Below are 12536 nucleotides of genomic sequence, written 5' to 3' on the forward strand. Positions count from 1 at the left end.
ACCAAGCGTATGTCTCTCTTACAGCTGTGGCGAACAGGGCTGGAGATGCCTCGGTTCCAGATGGCCGCAGCCAGCTGACACCTTATGAATGCCAGGCCCAGCATGATTGTCAAACCATTTCCCTGCTTTGCCCACTGTGTGGCTCATCCCTTGAGCGCTCACAGCTCCTGTTTCCCACACAAAAGGCAGCGGCTTCTTGATGGTGCAGGAACAGCCATGATCTGTGTGGTATCGAAACCTGTGCAAAAAAATTATATGCTATTGTAACACCGACAGACCCCCCTCAGTCGTCGGCGGGCGGAATCAAACTTGGGACCTCTGGATCTTAGTGCTTGAGCTAAAAGCCGACTGGCTGTTAGTTAAGGCCGTACAGCAGACTCCTTTTATCTCTCTCTTTAAGTGGTCTCAGTGCCACTACAGAACACCACACTCAGATGGTGTGTGGGTTACACTATCACTTAAAGAAAAGGAGGACTTGTGGCACCTTAGAGGCTAACCAATTTATTTGAGCATAAGCTTTCGTGAGCTACAGCCATGCATCCGATGAAGTGAGCTGTAGCTCACGAAAGCTTATGCTCAAATAAATTGGTTAGTCTCTAAGGTGCCACAAGTACTCCTTTTCTTTTTGCAAATACAGACTAACACGGCTGCTACTCTGAAAACTATCACTTAAAATTTTCCGGGGGTTTCCTAGTCCTGCTGGCGGGCTAAGGCACTGTGTAGGGAAGCCTGCAATATGGGTCTCAGCAGTGAGTTTGAAAAGCACTGACTTTGCACAAGGTGGGGTTGAGTTGTGCCTCTCTGCCTCAGGGAGCAGCCTGTTTTGTCTCTCGCTGTTTTGGGGTTCTTATGTGTCATCGTTTTAAATTCTCAGCATTAAAGTCCTGTTATGTTGCAATCTTCCATCAACAATATTTTATGTTTTTCATCTAATTTGTCTCTGGATATGCCATGAACGTAATAATATGCTTTCACCCCAAAAATTCTGGCTCTGCAACATAATCACCCTAGAGCAGAATATGGAGTCGGTGTCTTCATTAGCCTTCAGTAAGGTAGGGAAAAAAAACACTGAGCAGCCTCTGCCTGATACCACTTCCTGATGTTGGCTGAGTCACCTGTCTCCGTTCGCATATAAAGAAGCAGCTGCCCCTTTCTCAGAGCCCCAGCCCCTGGGCGTGCACTCGCCTTCGGCTGAACCAGCCATGGCTGGGGAAATAGTCTATGCTGATTTAAACATCCGTGGAGATTCGTCCCTCACCAGCCGACCCCAACCTTCTCACCACCTCAGTAAGTGCATTTTACCACCTATGTTCTCACGATGGTCGTGATACTGTATTTCTAAGGCATGCCGCAGCACGGGGAGTTTTAAGGGAGATTGTACAGCACCTTGATTCTGCTCAGTGTCAGGTGAAGCACTGGCCCATGGGTCTGGATTGGGATCTGTAATCCTTTAACACAATAGAGAGCGCTCTGAGAACCTGCTGAATAGTGATGTGTCTCAGAACCCTTCATGGCCGCTTGTAGTCTTACACACTGATCTGAACGTAGGCGAGTTGTAGGATAGGACCTCTAAGGATTCTTGGTTAAAGTGAGCTGTAGCTCACGAAAGCTCATGCTCAAATAAATTGGTTAGTCTCTAAGGTGCCACAAGTCCTCCTTTTCTTTTTGCGAATACAGACTGACACAGCTGTTACTCTGAAACCTGGTTAAAGAAAGGAAATGTACAGGTTTCGCTATGGGATTTGTGTGTGGGACAGATGGGGGCAAATCGAGGAGCAGAGAAAGAGGTGCAATGGGCATGTCTGGGGAAGGATGAGCAGTAATTAGCACGAGAATCTGGGAGGACTAGGATTTCAGTGTTTTACTGATTCAGCTCTTGGTTACTTTAGCGGGAGCCTTGAGTGGTCTTGTTGATTTGTTCCCCTGTAACATCGTCTCTTAAACTAGATTGCAAAATCTTAGGTGCTCTTCTTTTACCGTGTGCGTACAGCGGCGCTCAGTGCGAGGGGCCCGCTAGGAATGACTACAACACAAATATTGAATCATTAACAGAAATAGAATTAAGGCCAGGTTCTCATCTGTTAGACCGGTGCAAATCCAGAGTGAGCTCTCAGTGCCAGATTCTGACCTCTTCTGTAAATCTGGAGTGACCCCACTGACATCAATAGATTCAGGGCTGGAGTCTGATCTTAGTCGATCTGGAGCGACCCCCACTGCAGTCAGTGCAGTCAGGGATGGATTCTGGTCTCAGTGACTCCACTGTAAATCTGGAGTGACTCTCCTCAGTTAACTGCTTTACTCTGTATTTGCCCTAGGGTAGCTGGGACCAGATTCTGGCAGAGGCTGAGGAGGTACAGAGAGAGGTGGAGAGATTGGGGGCGTCCGCTGCAGGAAGACATGGAAGATCTGCTGGGGGTCGGGGGCAAGAGGAGACGAGGGGTAATGATTCCAGTGTCTACTGCTGGAGGTGGTCGATTCTCCGTAGGATAGAGAGAAATCACTCTCCTTCTCTCTTGTGTGTGACCAATACTCAAAGTGCATCGGTCACATTAACACATCCCCACAAACCTCCCGCAGTGCATTATGACACAGCTCTGCCTGTAACAGCTAAACCCCCTCCTGGGGTTGGGGGGAATTCCCGTCCCCCTCCGGGGTGGCAAAATCGACCCCACTTTATTGCCTCTCCTCCCCAGCTGAAGGCTGCAAGGGGGCAAATTAATTTCATACCAGAGCTCTCTACCAGAGGCAAAAATGAATCATCCACTCCTGTTCAGCCACTATCCCTCACTTTAGGGGCAGCATGGCCCGTTAAAGCTCTCATCCCCCCCACCCCCCCTAAGTGGAGTAGCATTCACTTTGCATGGCCTTAACCCTGCCCCACGGCCGACGGTGTCGTCCTAGCCCCACTGAAGTCAATAGCAGAACTCCCACTGACTTCAGAATTTCATGGAAATGTAGGACAGAAAGGGACCGCGATAGGTCGCCTAGTCCAGTCCCTTGCACTGAGGAAGAACTAAGTATTTTCTAGACCATCCCTGACAGGTGTTCGTTTAACTTGTCCTTAAAAACCTCGAAAGATGGAGATTGTACAACTTCCCCTCCCCAGGTCCCTGGCGCTTAACTACCCTGACAACTAGGAAGTTTTTCCTAATGTCCAACGTAAACCTCCCATGCTGCAATTTAAGCCCGTTGCTTCTTGTCCTGTCCTCAGTGGTTAAAGAGAACAATTCATCACCCTCCTCTTTACAACAAACTTTTATGTACATAACGTCTGTTATGTCCCCACTTTGTCTTCTCTTCTCCAGACTTAAAAAAATTGGGTTTGTTTAATCTTTCCTCGTAAGTCCTGTTTTCTTTACTCATTTTTGTTGCGCTCCATTGGCCTTTCTCTAGTTTGTCCACATCTTTCCCAAAGCGTGGTGCCCAAAACTGGACACAGTACTCCAGCTCAGGTCTTATCAGTGCTGAGTAGAGCAGAACCATACTCCTCGCGTCTTGCTTACAACGCTCCAGCTAATACATCCGAGAGTAAAGGTTGCTCTTTTTTTTTGGTAACAGTATTCACCCAGCGTTCCCATCAGGGCTGACACCAAACTAAACTGACACAATTAAACCAGCAACAAATTCAGCTCAGTGACAGCTGGCCGTTCATCTCTGTAGCCTTTCCCCACAGAGTTCTCACTTCACACCCCAGGCATTGTGCTGAGCCTCATGTAGGTCACAGGCTGAGAGAGCACAAAGAGGAGCGAAGACCGCAATGAGGCCGACTAGTGCCTGTGTGTTTCTTCCTTTCTTCCACAAGTGACTGGACTGCTACCAGTCAGAGCTGCGAGCTGGTGCCTGCGTCACAAGATTTAACACATCCTTGAGTTTTTGATAAGAATATATACTGGCCTGGTAATGCAGGAAAAAATGTGGGTGGTAGATATCGAGGCATGAAACATAGCAGGAGTACAAATGAATCCATTATTTAGATGGACGGTGAGACCATCTAGAGTCATATTAGACAACGAAGGCCTAAGAGGTGTAAGCCTGTGTGCTACTAATTCACAGGGAGGACTGGTTGAAATGTTTCTGTTGAGTCAAGTTTCAATGGAAAATTGGGTTTTCGGCTAGATAATTTTTTGCTTGCAAGCAGCATTTGCTTTCTGCAGAAAACGTAAGTCGGTTCTTTGGTTAAAAAACCAGAATGCCTGAAAATAAAACTCTTTGCCCTGGTGCCACATGGGAATTGCAGTTTAGTTTCTTCATGTGCCCAGTCTCTTCTATGGGTGGGCTCCCCAGCTGGACTACATCTCCCATGATGCACCGGGGCCCAGGGACACCCTGATGCCCATCTTCTCCCCCCCAACAGAGGAGACCACAGGGTATCATAGGAGATGTAGTCCAACCAGGAGCCTGGCCTACAGAGGAGAATGAGAAGGAACCTGAACTACAAGTCCCACGAGGAAATAAAGCAACATTTCCAAATCAAAATATTTCAGTTTTTGGTGATGGGGGGTTGGGGGAAATTGTTTTGTTTTTGTTGAAAATTCATAGTCTTCATCAGTTCTATTGTTCCAGAAGTTACAATGCAACATTCTGGCTAGACAGTCACAGGGGGGCTCCGAAGCATGGCATATTTCTGTCTAACAAACTGGTCTCTGTTATCACAATAAGGGAGACCTGTCTCAGTTTGGAGGTTTTTTTTAAAGACAGACTGAACCAGCAGGAGCTAACTAAGCTCCAGCCCCTTTTATAATTATTATTAGCTCACTTAACCTTAGCAGAGAGTGCTTAGTCAAAATGCCATCACTCTTACAGAATGCCATCACTTTCCCCGCTGGCGTCAGATAGCTCAGAGGGTCAGCTGGGCTGCAAACGTCGTCCTGCTGGGAGCTATGATGGCCCTGAGCGTCTGGGGTGAGTAGCTCGAGGCCACCCATCCACTTGTTTGGGGGTACAGCGAGGTATCCCACATTCTTGTGTCCCTCCACAGTGCTGCTCTCCCTCAGGCCCGCATTACCCAAGTTCCTGAGCACTAGGCAATCTTGAACATTGAACAACCTTAAAATTAATCCTCTGTGAGACAGAGCTATTATCCCCTTTTACAGATGGGGAAATTGAGGCCCACGGAGACAAAATGACTTGACCAAGGTCACATAGGAAGCCTTTGGTAGAGCAGGGATGTCTCCCAGGTCCCAGGCTAATGCTGTAACCATGGGGCAGGAACTCAATTTAGGATTCTATTCCAGTTGCTAAGAGATGACTCAATACTTCACCCAGGCAGGACATGTCACATGAACAAGAAAACATTGACGTATGCCATTCAAGTGACTCATTCAGGACAACTTTCCCTTTGCTAATGTGAAATGGACCTGAATGTTTGTAATGAATGATCTAGCCATCTATTAATCCCCACACAGACTGCCTTATCTGTCCCCCACCATGTCACCTTATCTGACTATCTATCCCGCTCCCGCACCGCCTTCTCTATCTGTCCAGCACCCTGCATGCTGCCTTATCTAACAATCTATCCCCCCACCCCACCTTGTCTATCTGTCCCTTCACCATTATCTATCAATCTATCACCACCCTATCACCCCACACATTGCCTTACCTTATCTATCCATCCACACCCCCACCACCTTACCTATCTATCCATCTCCATACACAGCAATCTATCTATCCAACCCCCCGACACACCACCTTATCTATCTATCTACCTTATCTATCCATCTCTGTACACAGCCATCTATCTATCTATCCAGCCACCCCACCACCACCTTATCTATCTATCCATCTCTGTACACAGCCATCTATCTATCCAGCCACCCCACCACCGCCTTACCTATCTATCCATCCCCAAACAGAGCCATCTATCTATCCATCCACCCTCCCACCACCACCTTATCTATCTATCCAACCCCATACACAGCCATCTATCTATCCACCCCCAACACACCACCTTATCTATCTATCCATCCACTCTCCCCCACACCACCTTATCTATCTATCCCCATATCTGCCCCCGCACTCCGTACCAGTCAATAGACCCTCAAAAATAGTCTATTACAGAAGGTCTCAAACATGCAGCCTGCGGGCCACATGCGGCCCACAGAATTATTTCCTGCGGCCCACCATAGGCGCTGACTCCACCGGCAGCCAAGCTCCCGTCCCCCCCGCCCCCAGTACGCTGCATCCCTGCTCCTCCGCCTACATCCCAGTGCTTCCCGCCACCAAACAGCTGTTTGGCGGCGCTTAGGACTTTCCAGGAGGGAGGGAGGAGGAGCAGAGATGCGGCGCACTCAGGGAAGGAGGCGAAGAAGAGGCGGGGTCAGGGTGGGGATTTGGGGAAGGGGTTGGAATGGGGGCGGGGAAGAGGCGGGGCCTCATGGACGAGACGAGCAGTCTGAGGTATGAAGTTCAGCATGTGTGATTCTTTGCTGTGAGTAGTTGGGAAGAATGTTGCTTAAAAGTGGCAACGCATTTTGTATGAATAGTTACTTTAAAAAGTTCCTGCCATTGCAGCTATGTTGATAGACTGTTAGTGTAGAGATCATCATCAGTGTTACTGACCACATAAGGAATAGTTACAGGTGTTTATATTTTATTAAAACCCCTCTTCGCGTTACAGTTTTAAGAAAGTTCATACGTTGACTTTTAAGAGCATACTATATTACTCTTCATTTTTTACTATACTTGTGTATCGTTGTATGAAAGGGTTTCAGCGATGCGGCCCTCGGGCCAATGTACTAGTCCCCATGTGGCCCTTGTGGTGATTTGCGTTTGAGATCCCTGGTCTATTACAACCCCGTGTTCTCACCATTCCAACCCTAAATCATTCACACCGATGCTGCTATAAAGTTTTTCAGGGCGCCTGCCATAAAGCAGAGACCAGCGCAGCCTCCGTGGCCCCCGAGAGCGATAGGGTCACCGAGAGAAATGGACATGGTACAGACTGCAACTCCAGCTTGGCGTCTCACCTAAGACAGCTTCTGTGCGACTCCCCCCGGAGCAGCTCAGCAGGTAAACGCAACTCCCCTCCGCCCGCCCGGCTCCGTCCGTGGAAGAGCTCCCTGTAACCCAAATCACGGGTGCTGCTCGCAGATCCGGGGCGGGGTTGGGTCAAGCCGAGAGCAGCCTCGCGTGGTCCCACAACATCAAGGTTTCTGCGAGCAAGCTCCCCTGAATGCCAGCATGGCTGATCTGGGCCATTCCGGGCTCCTTCTCTGCAGACCTGCACATCTGAACCTTGTCTGAAAAATGAACAGCCCCACCCCGTGCTCCAGCTCAAGCAGATGCTACTGGGCTGGGGAAGGTCTCCAGCCTGCCTTGCACAGGAGATCAGGCTACATGATGACAATTATTTCGAAGGCCAGCAGACCTTCCCACGCAGGCTGTCAGCTTCCCCTTATTTCGGATGGGGGTGGAAGAGGAAAGGGAACTGGTTAGAGAAGCAGGGTAGGTCAGGGTGGGTGTGGTTCCCCTTCCCTCCCCCCAATTCCTGTAGCGGTTGAAATGTCCCAGCAGCTGAGGATGGGGGAGGGAAGGCTGAGAGGCTGGTTCCCCTCCCCGAACTCCAGGAGAAGGCAGTTTGGGGGCATTTGACCCACTGTTCGGAACAGGGTTTACTGATGGGGGGCGTTCACACAGCTGGGAGGTGTCGGGGTGGGAGCCCTGCAGTGGTGGATTACCGCACGGGCCCAGGGGACCCATGCCTAGGGGCTGCAGCCAATTTGGGGGCCACAGAAAAATCCTCCCCCCCCCGCCCCCACCGTGGCCCTGGGGCTGGAGGAGTTGGGGAACAGAGCTTCTCTGGTCGCAGCTCCGCAGTGGGGAAAAGGGGCAGAAAGGAGCAAGCAGGGGCGGGGGCAGGACAGAAAGGGGTGGGGCCATGGGGAATGGGAGGAACGAGCCAGGGCCAGGGGTGGGATGGGGGCAGGGATGTGGAAGAAGGGGGGGGGGGGAGCTGTGGGAGGGGCTGCAGGCAGAAGGGGCGGGATGGGGATGGGACCGCAGACGGAAGGGGTGGAGCCGGGCCACACTCCCAGCACCAGGGCCTCCCCACTTCCTCTGGTCCAGGGCCTCAGGAGACCTTAATTCACATCTGGGTTTCTGTCACTCTTTTCCCCCCACCAAGATCCCCTCAGTCCCGACCCACAACCTCCTGCTGTCCCAGCCCTGGGCTCTCCTCACCCCACAGCTCCGCCAGCGCCCCTCACGCCTAACTCACAGCTCCTGCAAGCCCAGCCCTGGGGTGCCCCCATCCCACAGCTCTGCTGGTGCCCCTCTATCTAGACCTGCAACCCTCCAGCTATTCCAATTCTGGCTTTTCTCCCAGCAGATGAAATTCTACAAGAGAGAAAAGTCCCTGGTTACCATATTTAGCCGGGAGGCTCCAAAACTATTTGCACAGTTTTGCTGAGTCTTTAGTCCCAGTAAATTCAACTCTTTACATTTCCCCTTCCAGAGGCCCCCGGGTGCAGACTCTGTCCCCTGACCTGGCTGCTGCATGGGGACAAGTGCTACTGGTTTTCTAAAGACAGCAAAAACTGGAACGAGAGTCGTGACGACTGCTCGGTGAAGAGCTCTCAAATGCTCGTGACCCAGGACCAGCGTGAGATGGTAAAGTCAATAGTAGGGCGTGGGAACTTCAGCTGGAGAGATGTCGAGCTCAACCTATCAAAATGCAGTGCTCTTCTAACCTCTCTCCTCCCCCACCCCCCAAATTCTGTAGTATCTGACCACCTCCCATGCTTTAATCTCAACACCCCATGAGATGGGTCAGTATCAGCCCTGATAGACAGATGGGCAATTTCCCTTTGTGTCCCAGTTTCCTCAGTACGTCTGGGGAAACCGAGGCACCGAGGGACTTGCCCCAAGATCACTCAGTGAGTCTGTGGGAGAGCAGGCAACAGAACCCAGGCATCCTGAGTCACAGCAAGCATCCTAATCCCTGGACCGGGTAGGCTCTCACCTCACTTGAGTCACTCACGTTATGGTAATCGGTTAGTCTAGAGTCACGTTGGCAGCTCAACCAGCCCAAGGCCTGGGCTGTAAGGTTAGACTCGCAAAGGCCAAGCTGGTTCCCCCCGATGGGAGAAGAGTTCTCCGGAGGATGGAAACACCCACAGGAAACCCTAGAATCATTCCATTCCAGAAGATAAGTGCGGAGGATTGAGTGTAAAAACAACTGCCACGGGAAACCAGCGTTGGGCTTAAGATGCCGTACGGAGCACGTGAAAATAGTGAAATCCCACTGGCCATTTTCTGATAATCCTGAGCGTAAACGAAGGCCCACGTCCACAGAGGTGTATACAGAGGTGCAAATCCCTTTGTGCGCGTACTGTTTCAAAAAGTTCCGCTCCAAACGCCACGGGGATGTAGTTGGAAGAGTTTGACAGCTAAAATTCAGTGCCACAACTGTGTCTATTCACTCATTACTATATAGAAAGTTATAGATACATAGCTGCAGAGCTACAGTATCTAGGGTCCTGCATGTCCGATACTCTGCTTTCTTTTGGGCACAGAACTTCAAAACTTAGGGCTAGATCCTTGAAGGTAATTTTGGCTCCTTATATCCATTTATTTCAAAACCAACTGAAGGAGCCTAAATTCTTTCGAATTACGGGCAGTTACATTTATCGGTATACCTGGCCTACACTTTACAGGCATTCATAAATAACGTCACAGGGGGGAAATACCCTATTTGGATTGGACTGCACCTGACAACCTCCAAGAGAAACTGGACGTGGCTGGATGGTTCCCTGTTAAATCAAACAGGGTGAGTATTTCCTGTTTTGAATTTAAGTCTGGAATCACCTTGTAACTTGATCATTCTGGCTGTTCGTGGGGCCAAATGCAAACCTCTGCTGGGCTGGAACTAGAAGGTCACTTTCGTCCTCGGCTTCACATGTTAAGGGCCGTATTTTCAAAGTGAGCCACAAAAAAAGGAGTGATCGCAACATCTCCAGCTGAAACGGCAGTCTTACTCCAATGCGATAGGTGTGCATGCAACCTGCAATGTCATCCATTGACCTTCATCTCATTGTTCCCTTGTACTCCCCGGTCTGTCTCCATCTGTTCTTATACTGAGGTTGGAAACTCTCTGGGGAAGGGCTGTCTTTTTGTTCTGTGTTTGTACAGCTCCTAGCACACCCAGGTCCTGCTCCCAGACTGGAGCTCATAGGCATAGGCGCCGACTCCATGGGTGCTCCAGGGTTGGAGCACCCTCGGGGGAAAATTGGTGGGTACTCTGCACTCACTGGCAGCCTGGCTCCCCACCCCGCCCCCCCGTCTCAACTCACCTCCGCCTCCTCCCCTGAGCACGCTGTCCCCGCTTCTCCTCCCAGCGCTTGCTGCCGCGAAACAGCTGTTTTGTGCCGTAGAGATTGCCGAAGCTGGGGGAGGGAGGGAGAGGAGCGAGAACGCGGCGCGCTCAGGGGAAGAGGCGGGGATTTGGGGAAGGAGTCCAATAGGGGCAGGAAGGGGGCGGAGTTGGGGTGGGGACTTTGAGGAAGGGCGGGGGCAGGAGGAGGGCAGGGCCAGGGCAGGGGGGCGCGAGCACCCACCAGTGCTAGGAGAAGTTGGCGCCGATGCGCAAAGGTGCTACTATAATACACCTAGTAACTAACGTATAGCGCCTCATACCATGGGATCCTGGCTCCTAGGCACAACAGTTATAGTAATTCTCCCTCATGCCCCCTGCTCTTGCCACCTACCCCCAAAAAAAAGGGGGGCAGAGAAAGTTTGAGGCTCTGTCAAGCGAGGCACGGTTTGGCTGATGGGAGACCCTATGCAGAAGCGGAGTACACGGCTTATAATTAATCTGGTGGATTCGGGGAGCCCATGACAGCTAGAGGGAACAAAGTTGCGGAGGAGAGATGGGCAGAGTCTATTCTCATTCACTCTGGGTGTGTGCGTTTCACCTAAGCCCAGCAGAGTGGGTGGGTAAGTAATTCGGTAGCCATGGCCGCCCTCTCCCAACCTCGTGGCAGGTTTGTAACAGAGATCCCCGTCCACCGAGATTCTGTTCTGATGAGGCTCTTGGGTAACGGCGCCAGAGCCTGGTCACTGGCGGGTGGGATCGAACCTGGGACCTCTGAAGCTTAGCGCATGAGAATCTGCTGCAGGGGTAGGCTGTAGGCGGACTGCGGGCCAAACCTGGACCTCCAGATGCTTTTGAACGGACCGCTAAATCTTTTCGTTCACTTATTATTGTTAGTGTGGCGTGAAAAAGGTTTCTCTGGAGTCCGGCCCTTGGCTAGGCTTTGACCAAGCAATCTGGACCTTGGCAAACAAATAATTGACTAGCCCTGCTCTGATGCATGAGCTAAAAGCGAGGCTGTAGCAGACTCATTAACCTCTAGGCCACTAGACAGGGACAGGGCACAACCCCCAGCAGGCCTGGGTTACACTAGCTGTCACCCCTTTCCCCCCACACTGTCTCTGCACATTCCTGCCGTGCATGAAACAACAAGACTAATCCCCTTCACAGTTGGTTTGTTTCTCTCTCTTTCTCCCTATCAGTTCCTTACAGGCTTGGTGAGGTATCTGAACCCTATGCGGGGGGAGGCGGGGGGAATCAAGTGCTACTAAACAACAAGCAAGTCCTGCTCTAGGAGCGAGGTGATAGATCTAGATGCCCCTGGTGACTTTCTTTGTTTTTCTGCAGGATCTCACTATCGGCCCCTGACACTGGAAACAGCTGTGGGGTGTGGAAGGAGAATCAGATTCGTGGTGAAATCTGCCGTGGTACCTTTAAATGGATTTGCCAGAGAGAAGCGGTCCTGATATAAATGGCATTAACGAAGCCCCTATTTGATTAAGGAACACACAGGACTAAGGTTCGGGCTTTGGGTAAAGTTCTCAAAGGTGGAGGGCCGTTGCTGGGCCTGGGAAAACGCCACCCTCCACTCTGTCAGTGCTGGGACGCTTTAGAAATACACAAGAGAAAGATTTCAGAGGAACAGCCGTGTTAGTCTGTATTCGCAAAAAGAAAAGGAGGACTTGTGGCGCCTTAGAGACTAACCAATTTATTTGAGCATGAGCTTTCGTGAGCTACAGCTCACTTCATCAGATGTTTACCGTGGAAACTGCAGCAGACTTTATATACACACAGAAATCATGAAACAAAACAATAAAAAATAAAAATAACAATGAAAAAAAAGAGAAAGAGCTACCCCCAAGGGACACGTGTAAGCACAGAATGAACTTGTCTGCATGCAAAGGCACATGTGCATGGAACATACACCGAGCTGCACTTCGCAGGCCATGGCTGTAGGAGGACAGATCTTCATGAACACGGGCTTTATTTTAATTACAAGTGCAAGTAATTACAGAGTTAGATACGTTAAATCTATACAAGAACCCCTGTACTGAGTTTGTACCACTGATTAGTATATTAGCTCCCCCACTCCATTTTAATCCTTGCAGTGAGTGTTTCCCGTGGGGATAGTGTGGAAGAGTCACCCGCCTAATCTCAAACACAATTTGCTTCTGACTCACCTTTCTCCCAGCGCTGGTCTCCACTCTAGCTACACAGCAGAAGATTA

At 50.5% G+C, this 12536-nt stretch overlaps 2 protein-coding genes across 2 annotated transcripts in view; one reads left to right on the top strand and one right to left on the bottom strand.

Moving 5' to 3' along the window:
* The window catches only part of LOC140898353 (C-type lectin domain family 2 member D-like), a 125188-nt gene that overhangs the window by 44277 nt on the left and 68375 nt on the right, over window positions 1-12536 (bottom strand). The gene's annotated exons all lie outside the window — the stretch shown is intronic.
* LOC140898349 (killer cell lectin-like receptor subfamily F member 1) lies at window positions 1173-12170 on the top strand. Its single transcript, XM_073312054.1, has 6 exons — window positions 1173-1287; window positions 4804-4902; window positions 6847-7008; window positions 8453-8607; window positions 9654-9766; window positions 11657-12170. Exons 1-6 carry the CDS (start codon window positions 1203-1205, stop codon window positions 11778-11780), a joined length of 738 nt encoding a protein of 245 aa, XP_073168155.1. The 5' UTR covers window positions 1173-1202; the 3' UTR covers window positions 11781-12170.

The sequence above is a fragment of the Lepidochelys kempii genome, chromosome 14 (genome assembly GCF_965140265.1).
Source record: "Lepidochelys kempii isolate rLepKem1 chromosome 14, rLepKem1.hap2, whole genome shotgun sequence".
NCBI classification, from domain to species: Eukaryota; Metazoa; Chordata; order Testudines; family Cheloniidae; genus Lepidochelys; species Lepidochelys kempii.

What these genes read in the sequence shown, in the direction of transcription:
- LOC140898349 (XM_073312054.1), top strand. Translation starts at nt 1,203, where the DNA reads ATGGCTGGGGAAATAGTCTATGCTGATTTAAACATCCGTGGAGATTCG. An exon ending in CCAACCTTCTCACCACCTCA is followed by an intron (nt 1,288 to 4,803) that starts GTAAGTGCATTT and finishes TCACTCTTACAG; the next exon opens with AATGCCATCACTTTCCCCGC. An exon ending in CCCCCGGAGCAGCTCAGCAG is followed by an intron (nt 7,009 to 8,452) that starts GTAAACGCAACT and finishes TTCCCCTTCCAG; the next exon opens with AGGCCCCCGGGTGCAGACTC.